General features: G+C 46.4%; 1 protein-coding gene across 8 annotated transcripts in view; it reads right to left on the bottom strand.

The window, feature by feature from the left end:
* LOC106591301 (neuroligin-3) overlaps positions 1-27,020 on the bottom strand; it is a 493,706-nt gene that overhangs the window by 318,153 nt on the left and 148,533 nt on the right. For 2 of the 8 annotated variants that reach the window (XM_045717885.1, XM_045717886.1), the window contains 3 exons: positions 24,844-24,923; positions 21,413-22,207; positions 15,836-15,895 (listed from right to left, as the gene is read on the bottom strand). In XM_045717885.1, coding sequence (XP_045573841.1) covers positions 15,836-15,895; positions 21,413-21,917 — 565 coding nt within the window. In that variant the 5' untranslated portion in view covers positions 21,918-22,207; positions 24,844-24,923. The remainder of the gene's footprint in view (positions 1-15,835; positions 15,896-21,412; positions 22,208-24,843; positions 24,924-27,020) is intronic. The other 6 variants (XM_045717888.1, XM_045717890.1, XM_045717887.1 and 3 more) reach the window with 4 other exon arrangements.

Raw genomic sequence — 27,020 nt, 5'->3', positions numbered from 1 at the left:
CAGAGTCCCTATGGGACTGGTCAGTTGTGATGCAGCCCGGGATCAAACCAGGGTCTGTAGTGACGCCTCTAGTGCTGCGCCTCTCAGGAGCCCTACAACTAGAGAACCCAGCCGGTCTTCAGCCTTTTAGTGTCTGTCTGTCTACAACTAGAGAACCCAGCCGGTCTTCAGCCTTTTAGTTTCTGTCTGTCTGTCTGTCTGTCTGTCTGTCTGTCTGTCTGTCTGTCTGTCTGTCTGTCTGTCTGTCTGTCTGTCTGTCTGTCTGTCTGTCTGTCTGTCTGTCTGTCTGTCTACAACTAGAAAACCCAGCCTGTCTTCAGCCTTTTAGTGTCTGTCTGTCTGTCTGTCTGTCTGTCTGTCTGTCTGTCTGTCTGTCTGTCTGTCTGTCTGTCTGTCTGTCTGTCTGTCTACAACTAGAGAACCCAGCCAGTCTTCAGCCTTTTAGTGTCTGTCTGTCTGTCTGTCTACAACTAGAGAACCCAGCCGGTCTTCAGCCTTTTAGTTTCTGTCTGTCTGTCTGCTGTCTGTCTGTCTGTCTGTCTGTCTGTCTGTCTGTTCTGTCTGTCTGTTGTCGTCTGTCTGTCTACAACTAGAGAACCCAGCCTGTCTTCAGCCTTTTAGTGTCTGTCTGTCTGTCTGTCTGTCTGTCTACAACTAGAGAACCCAGCCGGTCTTCAGCCTTTTAGTGTCTGTCTGTCTACAACTAGAGAACCCAGCCAGTCTTCAGCCTTTTAGTGTCTGTCTGTCTGTTGTCTACAACTAGAGAACCCAGCCAGTCTTCAGCCTTTTAGTGTCTGTCTGTCTGTCTGTCTGTCTGTCTGTCTGTCTGTCTGTCTGTCTGTCTGTCTGTCTGTTGTCTGTCTGTCTACAACTAAGCCAGCCAGTCTTCAGCCTTTTAGTGTCTGTCTGTCTACAACTAGAGAACCCAGCCAGTCTTCAGCCTTTTAGTGTCTGTCTGTCTACAACTAGAGAACCCAGCCGGTCTTCAGCCTTTTAGTGTCTGTCTGTCTACAACTAGAGAACCCAGCCAGTCTTCAGCCTTTTAGTGTCTGTCTGTCTCCGTCTGTCTGTCTGTCTGTCTGTCTGTCTGTCTGTCTGTCTGTCTGTCTGTCTGTCTGTCTGTCTGTCTGTCTGTCTGTCTGTCTGTCTGTCTGTCTGTCTGTCTGTCTGTCTGTCTGTCTCGGTCTTCGTGTCTGTCTGTCTGTCTTCAGTTTGTGTCTGTCTGTCTACAACTAGAGAACCCAGCCGGTCTTCAGCCTTTTAGTGTCTGTCTGTCTGTCTGTCTGTCTGTCTGTCTGTCTGTCTGTCTGTCTGTCTGTCTGTCTGTCTGTCTGTCTGTCTGTCTGTCTGTCTGTCTGTCTGTCTGTCTACAACTAGAGAACCCAGCCGGTCTTCAGCCTTTTAGTGTCTGTCTGTCTGTCTGTCTGTCTGTCTGTCTGTCTGTCTGTCTGTCTGTCTGTCTGTCTGTCTGTCTGTCTGTCTGTCTGTCTGTCTGTCTGTCTGTCTGTCTGTCTGCCTGCAACTTCTCTCTTCCTCTCTTCTCTTCCTCTCTTCTCTTCCTCTCTTCTCTTCCTCTCTTCTCTTCCTCTCTTCGTTGGAATAAACAAAAAACATAACAGAGATACTGAGCCTTGTGTTGACTGCTGGAGCGGGGTGTGTGTGTGTGTGTGTGTGTGTGTGTGTGTGTGTGTGTGTGTGTGTGTGTGTGTGTGTGTGTGTCAGAGGAGAATAGACGCGGCAGCAGGGGGCTGTGAATGGTTGCTTCCTGCCTAAGCTGTGTCTTGCATCTTAAGTCAGAGTGAATGAGGCGGCCACTGGCTAAGGCTAACGCTAGCTTCCCAAATTACACACTATCCCCTATATAGTCAACTACCTTTAGTGCACTAAATAGGGGACAGGGTGCAATTTGGGATGGTTCCTGAGGCTAGAGCTCTAACTAGGGTCACAGGCTGACCATGACAAATTGTATGTGTCCCAAATTGCATCCTATTCCCTATATAGTGCGCTACTTTTGACCATGGCCCATTGGACTCCGGTAAAAAGTAGTGTACTATGTAGGGAATAGGTTGCCGTTTGGGAGACGGCCATTGGAACTGAAATGGCTAACCCCTCCCTCATTCTGTCCCTGACACATTTATACTGAAGCATGTCCCCAACCTCATCAGAACAGGGGAGAGAGGACATCCTCTCCCCTATACAACCTCATCAGAACAGGGGAGAGAGGACATCCTCTCCCCTACACAACCTCATCAAAACAGGGGAGAGAGGACATCCTCTCCGATATACAACCTCATCAGAACAGGGGAGAGGGGACATCCTCTCCGCTATACAACCTCATCAAAACAGGGGAGAGAGGACATCCTCTCCGCTATACAACCTCATCAGAACAGGGGAGAGAGGACATCCTCTCCCCTATACAACCTCATCAGAACAGGGGAGAGAGGACATCCTCTCCGCTACACAACCTCATCAGAACACCGGAGAGGGAACATCCTCTCCCCTATACAACCTCATCAGAACAGGGGAGAGGGGACATCCTCTCCCCTACACAACCTCATCAGAACAGGGGAGAGGGGACATCCTCTCCCCTACACAACCTCATCAGAACAGGGGAGAGGGGACATCCTCTCCCCTATACAACCTCATCAGAACAGGGGAGAGGGGACATCCTCTCCCCTACACAACCTCATCAGAACAGGGGAGAGGGGACATCCTCTCCCCTATACAACCTCATCAGAACAGGGGAGAGGGGACATCCTCTCCCCTACACAACCTCATCAGAACAGGGGAGAGGGGACATCCTCTCCCCTATACAACCTCATCAGAACAGGGGAGAGGGGACATCCTCTCCCCTACACAACCTCATCAGAACAGGGGAGAGGGGACATCCTCTCCCCTACACAACCTCATCAGACCGAAGCAGAATCTGGGTTTTTTCAAATTTTTCTCCAGAAAATAGTTTTTGCCATGACTGCTGGCACGCAGCTTTCCTCCCCTATGGTGGGGGGTAGTCTCCTCTCTCTCTCTCTCTCTTTCTCTCTCTCTCTAATTCTCTACCTCCCCCCTCTCTCTACACCTACACCCCCTCACCCCCCCTCTCTCCAGGCAGGGTTGAGTGTGAGTGGGCCAGCCAAAGGGATTATCACGCTGAGTTACTGTCGGCCATGCCCCAGACAGAGTCTAATGGGGATTGGGCCTCTTTTGCAGTTTTCATAGCTCTCTGGCAAACCCAGGTCAGTGGCCTTCTCTCTCTCTCTCTCAATTCAATTCAATTTCAATTTAAGGGCTTTATTGGCATGGGAAACACATGTTTACATTGCCAAAGCCAGTGAAATAGATAATAAACAAAAGTGAAATAAACAATAAAAAAAAAGATTTAAAAAATGCTCCCTCTCCTTCACTCCCTCTCTCTATCTCTCTCTCTCTCTCTCTCTCTCTCTATCTCTCTCCCTCTCTATCTCTCTCTCTCTCTCTCTCTCTCTCTCTCTCTCTCTCTCTCTCTCTCTCTCTCTCTCTCTCTCTCCATTTCTCTCTCCGTGTGCCTGGTATAATCTAGTGACGGGTTTCAGGCCTTTAACGCCAATCAGCTAGAGAATGGCAGCACTGTTACATGGCAGAGCTGTACGTAAGAGCAGCTGCATGGGAATGGCAGTCGAGTGGCCCGACAATCAAGGACAGGACGTGAACATGAGTTTTCTCTCCACTTGTCTCAACCTGTCTGATGAAGGAGGTTAAACGTTTAAGGGCAGAGAGGCTAATGTGCCCTGTATGCTTCTCAGTCATCTCTGACACCATCTGGAGAACAGTTAACTCCATGGCAGATCTATTTCAAAGCTCACCTGCACTGTCTACGCACATTGGAACTGCATTTAACTGCACGTTTATAATAAGGACATAAACAGCTAGTGACAGAGCACCATATAGGGTAATGGGTTGTCATTGGAGATGAACACAGCACCAGAGGATATAAAAAAAACATACAACTAGGTTTATACTTCCTGATTATACCATTAAACTTACACAATCACAGTGATGACCTCATCAAAAGGCACCTTGGGTCTTAATAGATATCTGTTAAAGTTCAGTAATGAATTAAATGAGCTATCGGTATAGGGGAAGTCTTTCTCAGAGCAACCCTCATCAGGGTCTGTCTGAAATCCCAAAGCAAAGTCAACCTGTCTGTGTGTCTGTCTGTGCGTCTGTCTGTGTGTCTGTCTGTGCGTCTGTCTGTGCGTCTGTCTGTGCGTCTGTCTGTGCGTCTGTCTGTGCGTCTGTCTGTGCGTCTGTCTGTGCGTCTGTCTGTGCGTCTGTCTGTGCGTCTGTCTGTGCGTCTGTCTGTGTGTCTGTGCGTCTGTCTGTCTAGCAGGGTATAGAAGGGTTGAATGACACTATGAATAGTTGTCTCTGCCCCTCATTAAACCTCTCCTCAGTTCAGTTACTCTGACAGGGCTATGAGAGGGCTATACGTAGTGGAGATCGTGGGGGTCTCTCTCTCTCTCTGACAGGGCTATGAGAGGGCTATACGTAGTGGAGATCCTGGGGGTCTCTCTCTCTCTCTGACAGGGCTATGAGAGGGCTATACGTAGTGGAGATCGTGGGGGTCTCTCTCTCTCTCTGACAGGGCTATGAGAGGGCTATACGTAGTGGAGATCCTGGGGGTCTCTCTCTCTCTCTGACAGGGCTATGAGAGGGCTATACGTAGTGGAGATCGTGGGGGTCTCTCTCTCTCTCTGACAGGGCTATGAGAGGGCTATACGTAGTGGAGATCCTGGGGGTCTCTCTCTCTCTCTGAGGCTATATGTAATTAATATTAATACTAATGTATGGCTACTGATCTGTATGAGGTCAGAGAGCACACACACACACACACACACACACACACACACACACACACACACACACACACACACACACACACACACACACACACACACACACACACTCTGTAGCTCAAATGCTGATGTTGCATGTTCAACCTACTCCACGTGACCTTAGCCCATACCTGCCTGCCCTGGACATTACAGTGCACGTGACCTTAGCCCATACCTGCCTGCCCTGGACATTACAGTGCACGTGACCTTAGCCCATACCTGCCTGCCCTGGACATTACAGTGCACGTGACCTTAGCCCATACCTGCCTGCCCTGGACATTACAGTGCACGTGACCTTAGCCCATACCTGCCTGCCCTGGACATTACAGTGCACGTGACCTTAGCCCATACCTGCCTGGCCTGGACATTACAGTGCACGTGACCTTAGCCCATACCTGCCTGCCCTGGACATTACAGTGCACGTGACCTTAGCCCATACCTGCCTGGCCCTGGACATTACAGTGCACGTGACCTTAGCCCATACCTGCCTGCCCTGGACATTACAGTGCACGTGACCTTAGCCCATACCTGCCTGCCCTGGACATTACAGTGCACGTGACCTTAGCCCATACCTGCCTGCCCTGGACATTACAGTGCACGTGACCTTAGCCCATACCTGCCTGCCCTGGACATTACAGTGCACGTGACCTTAGCCCATACCTGCCTGCCCTGGACATTACAGTGCACGTGACCTTAGCCCATACCTGCCTGGCCCTGGACATTACAGTGCACGTGACCTTAGCCCATACCTGCCTGCCCTGGACATTACAGTGCACGTGACCTTAGCCCATACCTGCCTGCCCTGGACATTACAGTGCACGTGACCTTAGCCCATACCTGCCTGCCCTGGACATTACAGTGCACGTGACCTTAGCCCATACCTGCCTGCCCTGGACATTACAGTGCACGTGACCTTAGCCCATACCTGCCTGGCCTGGACATTACAGTGCACGTGACCTTAGCCCATACCTGCCTGGCCTGGACATTACAGTGCACCAGCCAGCGGTGGAATAACTAAGGAAGGTCATCTGTTGTGTGGTCAACGCTCGATGACGCCCTGGTCACATGACAAACATGCTCTATTCAGCCACTTCTGACTATCCTTGGTCTCTACCTTTGTAGAAGCTTTCTTCAGCCCATTGTGATGGATCAATGACATGTTTTAAAACCTCTCTCTACATGTGTATGACTGACAGCGATGTGGATAATCAACACCTCTCTCTGTATAACTAGACTGTTGGCTGGTCAGTGTGCTCGTCGGGGGAGATTATGACAGTTGAGTGGTCTTTGTAGCCTGGGGCTGTCTGACCAGGACTGATGAGACATAGAGAGACAGTGGTCTCTGTAGCCTGGGGCTGTCTGACCAGAACTGATGAGACATAGAGAGACAGTGGTCTCTGTAGCCTGGGGCTGTCTGACCAGGACTGATGAGACATAGAGAGACAGTGGTCTCTGTAGCCTGGGGCTGTCTGACCAGAACTGATGAGACATAGAGAGACAGTGGTCTCTGTAGCCTGGGGCTGTCTGACCAGGACTGATGAGACATAGAGAGACAGTGGTCTCTGTAGCCTGGGGCTGTCTGACCAGGACTGATGAGACATAGAGAGACAGTGGTCTCTGTAGCCTGGGGCTGTCTGACCAGGACTGGTGAGACATAGAGAGACAGTGGTCTCTGTAGCCTGGGGCTATCTGACCAGGACTGGTGAGACATAGAGAGACAGTGGTCTCTGTAGCCTGGGGCTGTCTGACCAGGACTGGTGAGACATAGAGAGACAGTGGTCTCTGTAGCCTGGGGCTGTCTGACCAGGACTGGTGAGACATAGAGAGACAGTGGTCTCTGTAGCCTGGGGCTGTCTGACCAGGACTGGTGAGACATAGAGAGACAGTGGTCTCTGTAGCCTGGGGCTGTCTGACCAGGACTGGTGAGACATAGAGAGACAGTGGTCTCTGTAGCCTGGGGCTGTCTGACCAGGACTGGTGAGACATAGAGAGACAGTGGTCTCTGTAGCCTGGGGCTGTCTGACCAGGACTGGTGAGACATAGAGAGACAGTGGTCTCTGTAGCCTGGGGCTGTCTGACCAGGACTGGTGAGACATAGAGAGACAGTGGTCTCTGTAGCCTGGGGCTGTCTGACCAGGACTGGTGAGACATAGAGAGACAGTGGTCTCTGTAGCCTGGGGCTGTCTGACCAGGACTGGTGAGACATAGAGACTATTAGTATTGTCCAGTTCTCCACTTTCTGAGGGCTTTTATCTCTCTCGCTCTCTTTTTCTCGATCGGTCTGAATCCTTCCCACTGGGCACACACTGGTTGAATCAACGTTGTTTCCAATTCCTTTCAAATAAATGATGTTGAACCAATGTGGAATAGACGTTGAATAACGTCTGTGCTCATTGGGTTCTCCCTCTTTCTCTCTCTCTCCTTGCCTATCTCTCTCTCTCTCTTTCACTCTGTATCTCTCTCTGTCTGTATGAAGCTTTCTCTCTCTCTCTCTCTCTCTCTCTCTCTCTCTCTCTCTCTCTCTCTCTCTCTCTCTCTCTCTCCTTCTCCTCTTCATATTCTGGGCTAAGACACAGACAGACAGGTCTTTCTTCACAGTGGGTGGTGAGGTTTTCTCTGTCTATAATAGGCAGGTCACTGCACAGTCTGACTAATACAGCAGGAGTTTCAGCAGCTATTCTTAAAATAGCTCCAATGGCGCTTGAAGATTCTGAACAAAAAGAAAACAATATCATGCTTTGTGTGCAGTGATGGAAAGTTTGTGCCAGTGTTGTCACACCCTGATCTGTTTCACCTGTCCTTGTGCTTGTCTCCACCCCCCTCCAGGTGTCGCCCATCTTCCCCATTATCCCCTGTGTATTTATACCTGTGTTTTCTGTCTGTGCCAGTTCGTCTTGTTTGCCAAGTCAACCAGCATTTCTCTCAGCTCCTGTTTTTTCCCAGTCTCTGTTTTTTTCTCTCGTCCTCCTCGTTCTGACCCTTGCCTGTCCTGACTCTGAGCCCGTCTGTCTACCCCGGACCTTGAGCCTGCCTGCCTGACCATTCTGTCTGCCCCTGACCTCGTGCATGCCTGCAGCCCTGTACCATTTTGGACTCTGACCTGGTTATGAACTGTTGCCTGTCCCCGACCTGCCTTTTGCCTGCCCCTTGGACTATAATAAATATCAGCGCTCAAACCATCTGCCTCCCGTGTCTGCATCTGGGTCTCGCCTTGTGTCGTTATAGTACGAACTGGACATGACAGACCCAGCAGACTTGGACCAGCTCCGTCACACTGTCTCCCTGCTGGGAGCTACCATTAACCTGTTAGGGCTAGGGGGCAGTATTGACACGGCCGGATAAAAAACGTACCCGATTTAATCTGGTTACTACTCCTGCCCAGTAACTAGAATATGCATATAATTATTGGCTTTAGATAGAAAACACCCTAAAGTTTCTAAAACTGTTTGAATGGTGTCTGTGAGTATAACAGAACTCAAATGGCAGGCCAAAACCTGAGAAGATTCCATGCAGGAAGTGGCCTGTCTGACAAGTTGTGTTTCATCTTGGCTCTTTTTATTGAAGACTGAGGATCTTTGCTCTAACGTGACACTTCCTACGGCTCCCATAGGCTCTCAGAGCCCGGGAAAAAGCTGAACGATATCGAGGCAGCATCTGGCTGAAACACATTATCGCTTTTGGCAAGAGGCCGATCAGAGTACTATGGGCTTAGGCGCGTGCCCGAGTCGACCCCATGCTTTATTTTCTTTCGTCTGTTTACCTAAACGCAGATTCCCGGTCGGAATATTATCGGTTTTTTATGAGAAAAATGGCAGAAAAATGTATTTTAAACAGCGGTTGACATGCTTCGAAGTACGGTAATGGAATATTTCGAAATTTTTTGTCACGAATTGCGCCATGCTCGTCACCCTTATTTACCCTTTCGGCTAGTGTCTTGAACGCACGAACAAAACGCCGCTGTTTGGATATAACTATGGATTATTTTGAACCAAACCAACATTTGTTATTGAAGTAGAAGTCCTGGGAGCGCATTCTGACGAAGACAGCAAAGGTAATAACATTTTTCTTATAGTAAATCTGACTTTGATGAGTGCTAAACTTGTTGGGTGTCTAAATAGCTAGCCCTGTGATGCCGGGCTATCTACTGAGAATATTGCAAAATGTGCTTTCACCGAAAAGCTATTTTAAAATCGGACATATCGAGTGCATAGAGGAGTTCTGTATCTATAATTCTTAAAATAATTGTTATGCTTTTTGTGAACGTTTATCGTGAGTAATTTAGTAAATTCACCGGCAGTGTTCTGTGGGAATGCTAGTCACATGCTAGTCACATGCTAATGTAAAAAGCTGGTTTTTGATATAAATATGAACTTGATTGAACAAAACATGCATGTATTGTATAACATAATGTCCTAGGGTTGTCATCTGATGAAGATCAAAGGTTAGTGCTGCATTTAGCTGTGTTTTGGGTTTATGTGACATTATATGCTAGCTTGAAAAATGGGTGTCTGATTATTTCTGGCTGGGTACTCTGCTGACATAATCTAATGTTTTGCTTTCGTTGTAAAGCCATTTTGAAATCGGACAGTGTGGTTAGATTAACGAGAGTCTTGTCTTTAAAATGGTGTAAAATAGTCATATGTTTGAAAAATTGAAGTTTTTGCATTTTTGAGGTATTTGAATATCACGCCACGGGATTACACTGGCTGCTGATTACATCTTAACCTCTATGTAGCCCATAGAGGTTAAGATGCCTATTTATTTAGTAGATATAAGTACTCTTGTGAGCCATTACCCGCACTTCCTTTTTTGTGATCCTGCTGTGGGGAGACCAGTCTAAGTCTCACTGGGTTCTCATTGACTCTGGGGCAGATGAGTTTAATGGACGCTACCCTAGATTCTGAATTAGGTATCCCCACTTGACTCCTCTCTGTTCCCATGGACGCTAGAGCACTGGACGGCCGCTCCATTGGAAGAGTTACCCATAGCAGTGTTTCTGTTAATCTGCGGGTATCAGGAAAACACAGTGAGTCAATACAGCTTCTCATCATTGATTCCCCCCATGTTCCTGTTTTGGGATTTTCTTGGCTCCAAAAACACATCCCGTTATTGACTGGAGCACGAGTTCAATCCTGGGATGGAGTCTGTTCTGTCATTTCCATTGCCTTAAAGCGGTGCAGCCTTCCCCGAGACGTCCTCCTCAGGGCTTAAGCTAAGCCTCGGATTTCTCTGACATCTCCCCAAGGTACCATGACCTCCTGGAGGTCTTCAGGAAGGCACGGGCTACTTCTCTTCCCTCACATCATCCCTACGATTGTGCCATTGACCTTCTCCCAGGCACCACATCGCCTTGTGGTCGGCTATATTCCCTATCTGGCCCGGCGACCAAGGCCAGGAGTATGTTGAGGACTCTCTGGCTGCTGGGAGCATTCGTCCTTCTGCATCCCCTGCCGGTGCAGGGTTTTCTTTGTTGAAAAGGACAAGACCCTGCATCCGTGCATTGACTACCGGGGTCTTAATGACATAACGATCAAGAATCATTACCCCTACCACTCCTCTCCTTGGCTTTCAAACCTCTCCAGGGGGCTACTTTCTTTTCCAAGCTGGACCTTCGGAATGCCTACCACCTGGTTCGGATACGCGAAGGAGATGCGTGGAAGACCGCTTTCAACACTGCCAGTGGACATTATAAGTACCTGGTCATGCCATTTGGTCTCACCAACGGGCTGTCTTCCAGGCCCTGGTAAACGATGTGCTCCGGAATATGTTAAATAATCTCGTGTTCGTCTATCATTTCATGTTCGACAAGTCCTTCAGCGCCTCCTGGAGAACCAACTATTTGTGAAAGACGAGAAGTGCGAGTTCCACCATTCTACAATCTCCTTTCTGGGATATGTCATCGCTGAAGGAAATGTCCAGATGGACCCTGAAAAGGTGAAAGCAGTAGTGGATTAGCCCCAACCTACATCCAGAGTGCAGCTACAATGTTTCCTGGGGTTTGCCAATTTCCCACGGTTTCATTCGAGGCTACAGCACCCTGGTGGCCCCCCTCTCTGCACTCACCTCTCCCAAGGTGCCGATCACATGGTCACGAGCTGTTGACAGGGCCTTTGTGGACCTGAAGCATCGGTTCACTACAGCTGCCATCCTTGTCCATCCGGACCTGTCCCATCAGTTTGTGGTTGAGGTCGATGCTTTTGACGTTGGAGTAGGGTCTATCCTGTCCCAGCGGTCTGCCCAGGACCAAAAGCTCCATCCCTGTGCCTTCCTGTTCCATCGTCTTAATTCTGGCGGTCAAGATAGCACTGGAGGAGTGGAGGCACTGGCTGGAAGGAGCAGAAAATACATTTTTGGTTTGGCCTGACCATAACAATTTGGAATACCTCCCGCACAGCCAAGTGCATTAACTCCAGGCAAGCACGGTGGGCTCTGTTATTCACTAGATTCAACTTCACCATTTCCTACCACCCAGGGACCAACAACCTGAAATCTGACAGCCTCTCTCACCTATACAGTTCTGCTGCCACACCCTCTGACCCCGAGACCATCCTCCCTACCTCATGCCTTGCGGCTTCAGTGGGCTGGGTTATTGAGACCCCCTCCTGGGGGCCTTGCGGGGCCAGGCTAACCGGTTGTTCGTCCCTAATTCAGTCCAGTCCTGGGTCCTGGAATGGGCTCATTCCTCCAGGTTTACCTGCCATCCAGGTTCCCAACGAACCCTGGCCTTCTTCCGACAACGTTTCTGGTGGCCTCAATGGTTCCTGATGCCTCTGCCTTCGTTGCCATATGCCCTGTTTGTGCTCAGAATAAGACCCTGCGGCGAACTTCACCTGTCCCTCATCGTCCCTGGTCCCATATTTCCCTGGACTTTGTCACTGGGCTCCCTCTGTCTGATGGCAACACCGTCATTCTGACGGTAGTGGATCGGTTTTCCAAGGCCGCAAATTTCAGTCCTCTCCCCAAACTACCCTCTGCCAAAGACGGTCCAGATCATGGTGCAGCATGTCTTCCGGTTCCATGGACTCCCGGTGGACATGATCTCACCGACCAGGGTCCTCAGATCTCATCTCGGTTTTGGAATGCATTCAGCACCCTTATAGGGTCGTCGGCCAGCCTGTCGTCCGGATTCCATCTCCAATCCAACGGCCAGTCAGAGCGAGCAAACCAAGACCTGGAATCAACCTTAAGATGCCTCGTCTCGACCAACCCCACTACCTGGAGCCGACAACTGGTCTGGATGGAGTATGCCCTGAACACTCTTCCCTGTTCGGCCACGGGAGTCTCTCCTTTCGAGTGCTCCATGGGGTATCAGCCTCCGCTCTTACCAGAACAAGAGCAGGAAGTCAACATACCCTCGGCCCAGATGTTCATCCGCCGCTGTCGGCGTACCTGGAGAAGAGCTCGGGCGGCGCTTCTCAAGACCAACTCCAGGTATCGTCGACAAGCAGACCGCCGCCGGTCTCAGGCTCCTCGCAATCGCATTGGGCAGAGGGTATGGTATGGCTATCCACACAGGACCTGCCCCTTCGGGTGGAGTCCCGCAAACTTTCCCCCCATTTCATTGCTCCTTTCCCCATCTCTAGAGTTATTAGTTCCACTGCCGTTTGTATTTTGTTACCCCGTACCCTCCGTATTCATCCTATGTTCCATGTGTCTAGAACTATGCCTGTTTCTCACAGCCCTTTCTCTTCTGTTTCCAGGCCCACCCCTCCTCCCCATGTCATTAATGGCCATCCGGCGTACACTGTGAAACCCCTCTAGCGGGGCAGAGGTTTCCAGTACCTGGTTAACTAGGGGGGGGTTATGGCCCAGAGGAGAGGTGCTGGGTCCCCGCTAGAGACATCCTGGACCAAGACCTCATCGCCGACTTCCACCACCGGCACCCCGGTTAACCAACTATGTGCCCAGGTAGGATGCCAGGTGGCGCCACTAGAGGGGGGGCACTGTCACAACCTGATCTGTTTCACCTGTGCTTGTCTCCACCCCCCTCCAGGTGTCGCCCATCTTCCCCATTATCCCCTGTGTATTTATACCTGTGTTTTCTGTCTGTGCCAGTTCGTCTTGTTTGCCAAGTCAACCAGCATTTCTCTCAGCTCCTGTTTTTTCCCAGTCTCTGTTTTTTTTCTCGCATTCCTGGTTCAGACCCTTGCCTGTCCTGACTCTGTGCCCGTCTGTCTGCCCCTGACCTTTAGCCTATCTGCCCCCCTGTACCGTTTTGGACTCTGACCTGGTTATGAACTGTTGCCTGTCCCCGACCTGCCTTTCGCCTATCCCTTGGACTATAATAAATATCAGAGCTCAAACCATCTGCCTCCCTTGTCTGCATCTGGGTTTTGCCTTGTGTCGTTATACGTGTTGAGTGGTGTCATCATACTATAGCCTTCTCTATGTTGGTATAGTTTGGCTCATTTAGTATGTAGCCTTATGTATTTTCAATGTAATGATACCTGAACTTTTCTCCTCACATCATTGTCTAGGGATGCTGAACTGGACCTGAAATCATTAAATTGAGTGCTGACAAACAAGACAAAGGCGCGACGCGCTCCTATCACGACTGCTTATTGTTGCTTGGCAACAATCATACAACCATTGTATCGCAAGCCAAATGCCATGCTTCTTCCTCAGAATTAATCAGTGTACCTCTTGAGGATCCATGTTCATGAAGAGATTGGAGCTGTTATAATTAAAGGGTTTGTAGATACTGTACCAACAGATCCCTGGTGAGTGTATGACTCTGTTCCAATATAAAGGTCCAACTGTTATAGGTCTTTCAATGGAGTCCATAACTTCATACACAACTGACACATATATTACTGTACAATTACCAAGAAAGTAACAGGAGGGACTGAAACGCACAATCAAAATGTTCTGTACTATTGTAGAAATGGACTGCATGGACTATCATGTCATTCTAGAATCCCATTGTTGTAAAAGGAATGACCTGATTTGATGGTGACTATCCTTACACTCCTTCTAGAGCAGAATAATGACTAGATCCAATTATTTCATTAACATATTTGCTGAAGTTTAACAAAGTTTGCATCACGGGAAGCTTTGAACATACTATAGCACAACATAATCAATGCTGTATATCCATGCATTAGATAACAAACTTCAACGAAGACCAAAGTTATTCCAAATGAAACATTTCAGAATACAATTTAAACTGTCCCAGCAACCGTTTCCATTTCAATGAGCTAGAAAATTACAGCTCTAGTGTTGAGGATGCTGAGAGGCTATGGAACACACAAAGCACATCCCAAATCGCACTCTTTTCCCTAAATAGTGCACTACTTTTGACCAGAGCCCTATGGACCATGATCAAAAGTAGTGCACTATATAGGGAATAGGGTGCCATTTAAGACACACACACAGTCACCCCTTCAGCACAATCATATGTCACAAAACCAACATAGCAAACATATGATAAACCATTTCCTCATTACGAAACATGAGGAAGATAATTGAAAATGTTTTCAAGTGGAGTTTGAATATTAAAGTGATATTTCTGTGTGAATTCTACTACTGGGACTAATTCAGAAACGCCTGGGGGGGCTCCGTCTGTCTCAAACTAAATTGGTTTACTAAAGTGAGCGGGACTGTGTGTGTGTGTGTGTGTGTCTGTGTGCGTGTCTGTGTGTGTGTGTGTGTGTGTGTGTGCAAGATCACTAGGTGAGGTTAATTGCTGAGCTTCAAACGTAACGTGTCTGAGATTTCCGTCTGCTTAAACTAACAGAACGTTAAATTTAGGTTCAATATGAGCTTTAATATTAAGGCTTCTGATAATGAAAATGTTTATAGGTCAATTAACTGGCTTTTGGCAAATATGAGATTCGAGGCCTTTTTGCTGTGATTAAAAGTATGAACTTTACCTGTTGCTCCTGGAAATGACAGTACAGAACTTACTGTTGCCGCAGAAAAAGGCAAATAGTAGGTACAGTATATTGACCATGGTTTGTATCCATTCATTCGCTGTATAGAAAGTAATATCAAAGTTTGCATGAATTCCAAGAGGTGTAATGACTCTAATCCAATCTATCTCAACACGATGATGCATCTTTCTCTCTGCAGGAGAATATTTGCTTGTTGTGAATTATGATTTCCAGACAGAACTTGTCCTCATATGCATCCCAAATGGCACCCTATGGGCCCTGGTCAAAAGTAGTCCACTATATAGGGAATAGAGTGCCATTTGGAATGCATACCTCGACTGTTGTGTGAAGATGTAATCAACAGCCTCAAATGCTTTCTTTTCTTGTCTCCTTTGGCAAATTCTTGCAATAATTCTTTATGTTCGATCAGAGAATACAACACAAAAATGACTGAAGTTCCTCTCATTCCAACCCTGATTTAGTTTTACATAACTTTAAAGGGGAATCAGGATTAGAAAAAAAATAACAATATATTTGTTTTAAGTTGGAAAAAAAGGATGCACCAATCACAGATTGCCCCTTTAACTTTGATTTGTGTTACATAACTTTAATTGAATCAGCCTTGTTATTTCCATTCAGAAGAATTGATCTGTTTTTCGTCGTGATTCAGCCTGGAAGGCTGTCAATTACTGACTTGTTGGGCCAATTCCATCCACATTGTCATGTTTGAATTGGTTTTGATAAACAATTAAGTTGTGTGTAAAATAAAATACATACAATACAGTGCTTTCATATAAAAATCAAACCTATTGATGAAAAATACATGCAAACCATTCAATCTTTAGGGACTTAATTTTACAGGGGGAATTCCGACAACTTCCCCTTTATTTCTTTAACACACACACACACACACACACACACACACACACACACACACGTCCAGGTTGATGAGAACTGTAGGTCAACTGCTCATCCCAATTTGAGCCGTTTGATTTGAGGGTTGATAGGTGCTGATATCTGGCTTTAGAGAGGAGGCATTCTCTCTCCTCTCTCGTTCTCTTTCACTCCCACCGTGTTGTCTGTCTTACATACCTCCTTTTCTACACATTTTCTTGTTGGGTTTCCTGGCACATTCCTTGGATATTCTTTTGACTGTAAAATGAATAAAAAAAACTACAAAATAACAGAAGGCTCTGGAAAAGACCTGGAAGGTGACATGCAACAACTTCAGATTGAGCCAAACCCCCCAACCCCCCCCCCCCCAAACCCCCATTCCTCCCTCCCTCATCAACAACAACAACGACAGAGGGTCTGTCCAGAGAGTAACTGGGGGTGTTTCTGCAGAAATATTCCAAAATGGTGGAATGAATTTGCTGCACGTCGGAACACAAGAAGCCCATATTCACATGCACTTCTATATAAGACCCCTTACCACCACACAGGAGCTTTCCTCAATGCCTGTTCCAGCACATTGACAACAGTATTTGCTGTTCAAATTACAATGAAATTGTATGCAATATTTTGTATCATTATGATACTGGGACAACTTACCATTTCAAGCTTTCGCTGTGTGGGTCTTAAGGGGTTGAAATGTACAGCACCAGTCAATAGTTTGGACACACCTACTCTTTCAAGGTTTTTTCTTTCTTTTTACTATTTTCTACATCAAAACTATGGAATAACACAAATGGAATCATGAATTCTCTCCTGAACATTTTAAAATGTGATCTAGTTTCGTTGGTGGAGTTTAAACACTTGATCGATGTGTATATCACAGAAGAGTGGAATTGTCTTCAGGACAGCTGTTTTTTAGTCAAGACTTTCGTGTTTTTTAACGTAATATGTAATTGTTGTACTGTATGTGTGTCTATAGTTCTGTTTAATGTTGTGTTAGTGTATGTAAGTTGTTTTGTCTGAAACTTTGTTCCCCCTGCTGCTATTGGACCAGGTCTCTCTTGGAAAAGAGATGTTATCTCAATGAGAAAAGCCTGTATAAATAAAGGTAAAATAAAAAAATAAAAAAATGTAGTAACCAAAAAAGTGTTAAACAAATCAAAATATATTTTATATTTGAGATTCTTCAAAGTATCCACCCTTGATGACATCTTTGCACACTTTAGGCATTCCCTCAACTAGCTTCATGAGGTAGTCACCAGGAATGCATTTCAATTAACAGGTGTGGCTTGTTAAAAGTTCATTTGTTGAATTTATTTCCTTTTAAATGCGTTTGAGCCAATCAGTTGTGTTGGGACAAGGTAGGGGTGGTATACAGAAGATAGCCCTATTTGGTAAAATACCAAGTCTATATTATGGCAAGAACAGCTCAAATAAGCAAAGACAAAGGGCAGTCCATCAGTAAGTCAATATGGAACATTTCAAGAACTTTGAAAGTTTCTTCAAGTGCAGTTGCAAAAACCATTATGCGCTATGATGAAACTGGCTCTCATGAGGACCGCCACAGGAAAAGGAAGACCCAGAGTTACCTCTGCTGCAGAGGATAAGTTCATTAGAGTTACCAGCCTCAGAAATTGTAGCCCAAATAAATGCTTCACTGAGTTCAAGTAACAGACACATCTCAACATCAACTGTTCAGAGGAGACTGAGTGAATCAGGCCTTCATGGTCAAACAGATGCAAATAAAACAACAATAAGAAGAAGAGACTTGCTTGGCCAAGAAACATGAGCAATGGACATTAGACTGGTGGAAATCTGTCCTTTGGTCTGATGAGTCCAAATTTGAGATTTCTGGTTCCAACTGCCGTGTCTTTGTGAGATGCAGAGTAGGTGAACATATGATCTCTGCATGTGTGGTTCCCACCGTGAAGCATGGAGGATTAGGTGTGATGGTGCGGAGGTGCTATGCTGGTGACACTATCGTTGATTTATTTAGAATTCAAGGCACATTTAACCAGCATGGCTACCACAGTATTCTGCAGCGATATGCCATCTATGGTATAAAAATGACAAGATGATGTTTTAATACTGTTTATGCATCAAGTAAGGTTTGATGAGTACTCTCTCATCTGTTTCTGTGGGACTGAGTTAGGCTTCTGGGTTTGGCGGTAGCAATTGATTTATGATGACTTGGTGATAAAACCTACAGCTTGCATTCTATAGAATGAGTTGGTATTTGTATACGGTGAGGTTTCTATACAATTGGAACAGTCGTCACAGTAAATGCTATCTGGCTGGGGGATACTCCTTTCTCACATACAAATCCTAACCTTTTGACGTATTCCAGATGTCTTAACTATAAAATACTGTGGCTCAGTTCTGCTCATTGAGCTCTCGGCATCACACTTCAGAGTGTGGGATCGACCAGCATTATTATTTCAATAATTAATCAATATTAAATCAAGAAGATTTTTTGAAGAAATAGCTGTCTCTCTCACTTGATTAGAATATTCCATGACACCTCCTCCCAGCTGCCCACTGCAATGAGGCTAGGTAACACTGTCACCACCGATAAATCCATAATTATCGAGAATTTCAATAAGCATTTCTCTACGGCTGGCCATGCTTTGCTCCTGGCTACCCCAACCCCGGCCAACAGCTCTGCACCCCCCGCAGCACCCCAACCCCGGCCAACAGCTCTGCACCCCCCGCAGCTACTTGTCCAAGCCTCCCCAGCCTCACCAGCTTCTCCTTCACCCAAATCCAGATAGCAGATGTTCTGAAAGAGCTGCAAAACCTGGACCCGTACAAATCAGCTGGGCTAGACAATCTGGACCCTCTCTTTCTAAAATTATCCGCCACCATTGTTGCAACCCCTATTACAAGTCTGTTCAACCTCTCTTTCGTATCGTCCGAGATCCTTAAAGATTGGAAAGCCGCCGCGGTCATCCCCCTCTTCAAAGCGGGTGACACTCTAGACACAAACTGTTATAGACCTATATCCATCCTGCCCTGCCTTTCTAAAGTCTTCGAAAGCCAAGTTCATAAACAGGTCACTGACCATTTTGAATCCTACCGTACCTTCTCCGCTGTGCAATCTGGTTCCCGAGCTGGTCACGGGTGCACCTCAGCCACGCTCAAGGTACTAAACAATATCATAACTGCCATCGATAAAAGACAGTACTGTGCAGCCGTCTTCATCGACCTGGCCAAGGCTTTCGACTCTGTCAATCCCCATATTCTTATCGGCTGACACAACAGCCTTGGTTTCTCAAATGACTGCCTCGCCTGGTTCACCAACTACTTCTCAGACAGAGTTCAGTGTGTCAAATCGGAGGGCCTGTTGTCCGGACCTCTGGCAGTCTCTATGGGGATACCACAGGGTTCAATTCTCGGGCCGACTCTTTTCTCTGTATTTATCAACGATGTTGCTTTTGCTGCGGGTGATTCCCTGATCCACCTCTATGCAGACAACACCATTCTGTATACATCTGGCCCTTCTTTGGACACTATGTTAACAAACCTCCAAACGAGCTTCAATGCCATACAACACTCCTTCTGTGGCCTCCAACTGCTCTTAATCGCTAGTAAAACTAAATGCATGCTTTTCAACCATTCGCTGACTGCACCCGCACGCATGACTAGCATCAATACTCTGGATGGTTCTGACTTAGAATATGTGGACAACTACAAATACCTAGGTGTCTGGCTAGACTGTAAACTCTCCTTCCAGCCTCACATTAAACATCTCCAATCCAAAATAAAATCTAGAATTGGCTTCCTATTTCGCAACAAAGCCTCCTTTACTCAAGCCGCCAAACATACCCTCGTAAAACTGACTATCCTACCGATCCTCGACTTCGGCGATGTCATTTACAAAATAGTCTCCAACACTCTACTCAGCAAACTGGATGCAGTCTTTCACAGTGCCATCCGTTTTGTCACCAAAGCCCCATATACCACCCACCACTGCGACCTGTATGCTCTAGTCGGCTGGCCCTCGCTACTTATTCATCGCCAGACCCACTGGCTCCAGGTCATCTATAAGTCTATGCTAGGTAAAGCTCCGCCTTATCTCAGCTCACTGGTCATGATAACAACACCCACCCATAGCATGCACTCCAGCAGGTATATCTCACTGGTCATCCCCAAAGCCAGCACTTCCTTTGGCCGCCTTTCCTTCCAGTTCTCTGCTGCCAATGACTGGAACGAATTGCAAAAATCGTTGAAGCTGGAGACTTATATTTCCCTCACAAACTTTAAACATCAGCTTTCTGAGCAGCTGTAAATAGCCCATCCAATCTACCTACCTCATCCCCATATTGTTTTTATTTACTTTTCTGCTCTTTTGCACACCAGTATTTGTACTTGCACATCATCATCTGCACATCTATCACTCCAGTGTTAATTTTCTAAATTGTAATTACTTTGCTACTCTTGCCTATTTATTGCCATACCTCCTCACGCCATTTTCACACACTGTATATAGACTTTCTTTTTTTCTATTGTGTTATTGACTGTACGCTTGTTTATTCCATGTGTAACTCTGTGTTGTCGTTTGTGTCGCACTGCTTTGCTTTATCTTCTCCAGGTCGCAGTTGTAAATGAGAACTTGTTCTCAACTAGCCTACCTGGTTAAATAAAGGTGAAATAGAAAAAATAAAATAAACATCCCATCTGGTTTGCGTTTAGTGGGACTTGCAGGACAATGACCCAACACACCTCCAGGCTGTGTAAGGGCTATTTGACCAAGAAGGAGAGTGATGGAGTTCTGCATCAGATGACCTAACCTCCACAATCACCCGACCTCAACCCAATTGAGATGGTTTGGGATAAGTCAGACCGTAGAGTGAGGAAAAGCAGCCAACAAGTGCTCAGCATATGTGGGAACTCCTTCAAGACCATTGGAAAGCATTCCTCATTAAGCTGGTTGAGAGAATGCCAAGAGTGTGCAAAGCTGTCATCAAGGCAAAGGGTGGCTACTTTGAAGAATATAAAATCTAAAATATTGTTTGATTTGTTTAACACTTTTTTGGTTACTACATGATTCCATATGTGTTATTTCATAGTTTTGATGTCTTCACTATTATTCTACATTGTAGAAACTAGTAAAAATAAAGGCAAACCCTTGAATGAGTAGGTGTGTCCAAACTTTTGACTGGTACTCTAGGTCTTCAGTCAAAATATTGTATTATTTTGTCTGTTGCACTTGTAACCTATAGTTTACCAAGACCGCAAAGACAAACTCTTGATAAGAATATGAAAGTAAGGGGTCTTACATGGGCTAGTCTGATGCCACAGGCCTCGAGTGTACCAGAATATTTCACCAACCAACCCTACAGAAGATCATTGTCTAATAGCTCATAGCTAATCATATTTTCCCCAGAACACTCAAGACAGTAAGGGAAGGGAGTGCACCAAGGTACAGCACTAGGCCCAATCTGTTTCAACTAATGATTGGTTTTTCAACCATTTTGTGTAATCTTTTGTTTTTTGGGGGGGTTATTTTTGAATCAACACAAAGAGGAACCTCAAACGGTGGCATGGAAAGGGAGAGTTGATGAAAATAGATGTCTGCCATGGAAGATCAAGTCAGAATGAGGAGGCTGGAGATGGTGGTGGTGGAGGATACAGACACAGCATGCACAGGGAGGACAACACGGCATGCTCCACACACACTACAGTAGCGACACACAGTCTCAGAGAGAGATAGAAAAAGAGCTAGAAAAGAGATAAAAGAGTTTGGTTTAGTACTCGTATACCCGACCCACTCACCATCCTCCGTTGGAACGTAGATGTTTAGATACAAACAGTCCTCATTTTGATCCTGTATGTAAGAGGCCACTATATCCAGGCTGAAGGAGAACCATATTGGCATCATAATTTCTGGCACGGCATTGTGAATATTCTGGGGGCAAACGGGGGCAAAGTGGGTGGTATTCTTTATCCCCGACCAGGAGGAGGGAGGCTCGGGGGGCAGGAAGCGTTTCTCCCCCACTGGAGAGGCTGCATACGGGACCCCCAAATACTGGTCCACTGGTCCCAGTATCTCACTGGGTAGGGGCACTCTCACCCCCCGGAGTTTCCCATACTGCGTGTTCACCGTGGGGTGGTAGGCCTGGCTTTGGACGGCCACCAAGCACCAGGAGAAAGTTACGATCCAGAAAGACGTGGTGATGCTGAGGCTGGAGATGGAGCTGGGTATGTGGCCACCATGCCAGACCCCATGGTCCTGCTGCTGAGAGGAGAGGAGACAGTTTCTCCTTGGCAAAAACCACATGGTCCGTCTGAGTGAGTCTCAGCAACAACTGCAAGTGACCAACATACACGTAGGGTCTCCTCCTCAGCTCACAAAGCCTTCCCTCTTCTCTTCCCTTCCCCTGTCTTCCCCTGTCTTCCCCTGTCTTCCCCTGTCTTCCCGTCTATCAGCCCAACAGTCCAGCACCCTTAGATCCACTCATCAGTCTGGAGCAGAGCAGATAAAACTGACACAGTGTCGGTAGTTCTTGTCTTGACGGTCTTCATTCACGGTCCTCTCCTCCTCTCGTCAGATCTTCCATCCCGTGCCTGCTGGAGACAGGAAGAAAAAAGATCACAGGAAAATGAATGACTCCTAGCTCTCCAGAGAGACAGAAAAACCGTTTGCTCTCATTTCTTTTATTCACAAATGTTTTATTGACTGGTGACGAGGGTATTTTCTGTCCTGATATAAAACCAGAACACATAAACATGATAGTGTACTTACCCTGCTATCAATCTACACAATCAAGGGCTCGCCGAGTCGCTGGGGTAAAGTGTTGCACAACTTAGTCACAGACTGTTTACTGATATAAAGCATAGCTATTGAAAGATTAAAATGGCACTGAGCTCACTAACAAAATGTCTCTAACATGTCCCCATCTCACATTACATACAAAATACATACCAAAGGAACATTATATAACTGTTTAGAAAATGAAAAACACAAAAACCTACAAAAATCAACAATTTTTAATGACTTCCAATAACATGAATATAATAAAATGTAATGTTTCCTCTCAGGTTCTGTTTTTCTACCTCTACTATAAATGAAGACATGACAGAACACTTTCTCCATTACAGAGAGAGAGGGAGAGAGAGGGAGAGAAAGAGAGAGGGATGGAGAGTGAGAGAGAGAGAGAGAGAGAGAGAGAGAGGGAGAGATGGAGAGAGAAAAAGAGAGAGGGAGAAAAAGAGAGGGGGGAGAGACAGAGAGAAAGAGAGAGAGAGAGAGAGAGAGAGGGAGGGAGAGAGAAGTAGAGAGAGAGAAAGAGAGAGAGATAGAGAGGGAGAGAGAGAGAAAGAGGGATAGAGAGAGAGGGAGAGAGAGGTAGAGCGAGAGAGAGAGAGAGAGAGAGAGGGATGAGAGAGCGAGGGAGAGAGAGAGAGAGAGGGAGAGAGAGAGGGAGAGAGAGAGAGAGAGAGAGAGGGATAGAGAGAGAAAGAGAGAGAGACAGAGAGAGAGACAGAGAGAGAGACAGAGAGAGAGATGGAGATAAGGAGGTATAAACTACAGCATAGGCATCTCTCTCTCCTCTCAGTGACAGCAGCAGCACTGTAAATCCTAATAAGCCATCCTCCTGGTGTTCCCTGACACCTCCTTCCTCCTCCTACCCCCCCCTGGCTCAGCTCAGCCTCAGTGGCTAGCAGCTAGCTACATAGGGCAGGCAGGATCACTGTCCAATAACAATAGAGAGAGAAGTAAAGCAAGGAGTTTAGAGAAGGATATTGCATTCCAAAATGACTGTAAATGATTTATAATGTACCAGCAGGCGTCAGGCCCACTAACCACTCAGGGAAAAGCAATCAGGACGTTCCTTAAGGTGCCGTTATCACTCCGAAGACACACACACACACACACACACACACACACACACACACACACACACACACACACACACACACACACACACACACACACACACACACAGACACACACACACACAGGCATGAGTCACACACACACACACACACACACACACACACACACACACACACACACACACACACACACACACACAGACATACAGACACACACACACACACACACACACACACACACACACACACACACACACACAGACATACAGATAGACACACACACACACACACACACACACACACACACACACACACACACACACACACACACACACACACACACACACACACATACAGATAGACACACACACACACTGCAGACACACATGGTACAGGATCAGTGAAAAGCCTAGTGGGGCAGAATATTTTTTATCTCTCATTCACGGAGACTCTCCTCTCACCACCTATCATTAATACAGTCTCATCTCTTCACGGAGACTCTCCTCTCACCACCTATCATTAATACAGTCTCATCTCTTCACGGAGACTCTCCTCTCACCACCTATCATTAATACAGTCTCATCTCTTCACGGAGACTCTCCTCTCACCACCTATCATTAATACAGTCTCATCTCTTCACGGAGACTCTCCTCTCACCACCTATCATTAATACAGTCTCATCTCTTTATGGAGACTCTCCTCTCACCACCTATCATTAATACAGTCTCATCTCTTTATGGAGACTCTCCTCTCACCACCTATCATTAATACAGTCTCATCTCTTCACGGAGACTCTCCTCTCACCACCTATCATTAATACAGTCTCATCTCGGAGACTCTCCTCTCACCACCTATCATTAATACAGTCTCATCTCTTCACGGAGACTCTCCTCTCACCGTCCTATCAATAATACAGTCTCATCTCTTTATGGAGACTCTCCTCTCACCACCTATCATTAATACAGTCTCATCTCTTTATGGAGACTCTCCTCTCACCACCTATCATTAATACAGTCTCATCTCTTTATGGAGACTCTCCTCTCACCACCTATCATTAATACAGTCTCATCTCATCTCGGAGACTCTCCTCTCACCACCTATCATTAATACAGTCTCATCTCTTCACGGAGACTCTCCTCTCACCACCTATCATTAATACAGTCTCATCTCTTCACGGAGACTCTCCTCTCACCACCTATCATTAATACAGTCTCATCTCTTCACGGAGACTCTCCTCTCACCACCTATCATTAATACAGTCTCATCTCTTCACGGGGAGTATGACACCATGAATGAAGCAGCCACACACACACGTCACTGCAGACGCACACACCTGTTGATTAAGATAATATGGATGTCTTTCTTACCAGTTAGAGTGACCAAACGTATCCACATGTACGTAGGACGTTGTTGTACTGTACTAAAAGTCGAGCATCAACAGCTGTATCTGAAATAAGGACAGAGAGGACATGAAATAAGGATAGAGAGGACACGGGTTGTCTTCATAGAGAATCTAGGAGTAACACTCGCTTATAGGACAACCTGTCGTTCATCAGGCTTTCAGCGTTAATAGTGATGCAGTGGTGCTCCTCGCCCTGTTCTGCTGTCCTCTGAGCTCTCCCTCACGCTACAGACAGAAGACGCCATATCGCTGGTACCGACTTCAGACGAGTCGCGTGGGGCTTGTAGAGAAAACGGAGAGCACCATAGTGTTAGTGACAGTCTCATCTTTCCATAGACTGGAAGCTTGTAGCCCAAACCGTTCAGAAGCTACAGATATTTTCTTGAGAAGACCGATTTTTGGGATGTCTTATGGTCTGACAAACACCGCTCCAGCTCTGCCAACTTCCACCGCAGATGCGGAAGGGCGACAGGTGGATGCGGTGGATTGAGAAGCAGCCCATGAAAACATATATAGATATTATGTTAGATACTCGTAAGGTTTTTAAACACCCTACCTCTCTCCTTCCCCTCACCCTGTTAAACACCCTACCTCTCTCCTTCCCCTCCTCACCTTGTTGAACACTGTCGTGTCTTTGGCATCATTAAAAGTGAAGACTTATTTTATCAAATCAATTCTCTGTAATTATTCTTACGTGATTAAACTAATCATGTAAATGTAATTAACTAGGAAGTCAGGGCACCACGGAAAATCTTCAGATTACAAAGTTATAATTTTCCGAATATAACTCTTCAGATATTTTAATATCTGATCAATTAGTCTTCTCTTAATGAATTATTCTTTACCTCACGTTAGTCTCATTCCAAACGTCGTAAATTGTTGGTTATCTGCACAAACCCAGCCTTTACTATGAATCATCCATACATCAATTGGCTTAATAATTTATTTACTAACTAACTAAATAACCACTGAAATGCATAAACAAACAAACAGCAGATATGTTACTAACAAGGACAGGGAAGATTCCCTAGTGGGCTAAGCCGATAGGACAGCTTGGTGGACAAAGGGAAGTGGTTGTGGACTGAGAAGGGCGGGATCACTATACACAGTTGCTAATTATATTAATTGCAATGCTAATCCTTTGCACATGAACGCTCACTCATTCGGGAATAATTGCAATCAATATACTGTATATTTACGCCCATGTGTCGTCGTGATCTCTGTTGGAATCATCGGTCCGTCTGCTGGAGAGTTCATCCGAGTCTCTCTCTCTCCTTCTGTTTTCCTGGATCAAAGTCTTTCGTGGTTAGAATGGATACTTCAGAGTACCATTCAGAAATGTTCTCATAGGATAGATGTTTCGGCGGTTGTCGGTCTTCGCATCCCAGGTTTACATCATTTCTAGCTGCAGACTAGTAATTAGTATCTAAGATTTTCTCTTATTCTGTAGGGATTGATAGTCTCAGAGTTGAACCATTTCCAGACGTGTAGCCAATGCTCCAGTTTAATCTTTACTCATTCATTTGATACCATAATTAGATGCAAACCTCATAACGGAGGCGCCTGTATAAACAGGGTTATGGTAATGTGCCTGGATTGTCTTTCATGAGGTCACAAACATGAAACAAAATGGACCGGGTCGTAGCTGGCTTCTCCACTGACGGGTTACACATTCTCCAAAACATGGATATTGTTAAGTTCTCAAATTCTGTGAGGTAGTAGAAGTTCCGTTGTTCTACTGTGAAACTCTCTCTCTATACTGCATGGCCAGGGGGAGAGAGAGTCTCCGCCAGGAATTTACCTGATATAACAGAACCTGGGTGTAGGACAGAGTGAGAGAGAGGGAGAAGCCACGATCTATACCCAGAAAGGGCCACGTCATGACAACACCCTACCTCTCTCCTTTTTCCATCCCCACCCCCTCCCCTCTTCCCCATCCTCACCCCCATTCTCCTCACCCTGTTGAACGCCCGTCTCATCCTCCACACCCCCTGAAACAGTCTTCTCTCCCTATTCCCCACCTCCCCTCTTTTCCCCTTCCTCACCCACTTCACCCCATGCATCATCATTCCAAAATGACCCCACCCCTAACCACTGACCATTAACCACTGACCATTAACCACTGACCATTAACCACTGACC

This window comes from Salmo salar, chromosome ssa05 (assembly GCF_905237065.1).
Source record: "Salmo salar chromosome ssa05, Ssal_v3.1, whole genome shotgun sequence".
NCBI classification, from domain to species: Eukaryota; Metazoa; Chordata; class Actinopteri; order Salmoniformes; family Salmonidae; genus Salmo; species Salmo salar.
Note: the sequence above shows the minus strand (reverse complement) of the source record. Positions and strands in the feature narration are given on the sequence as shown.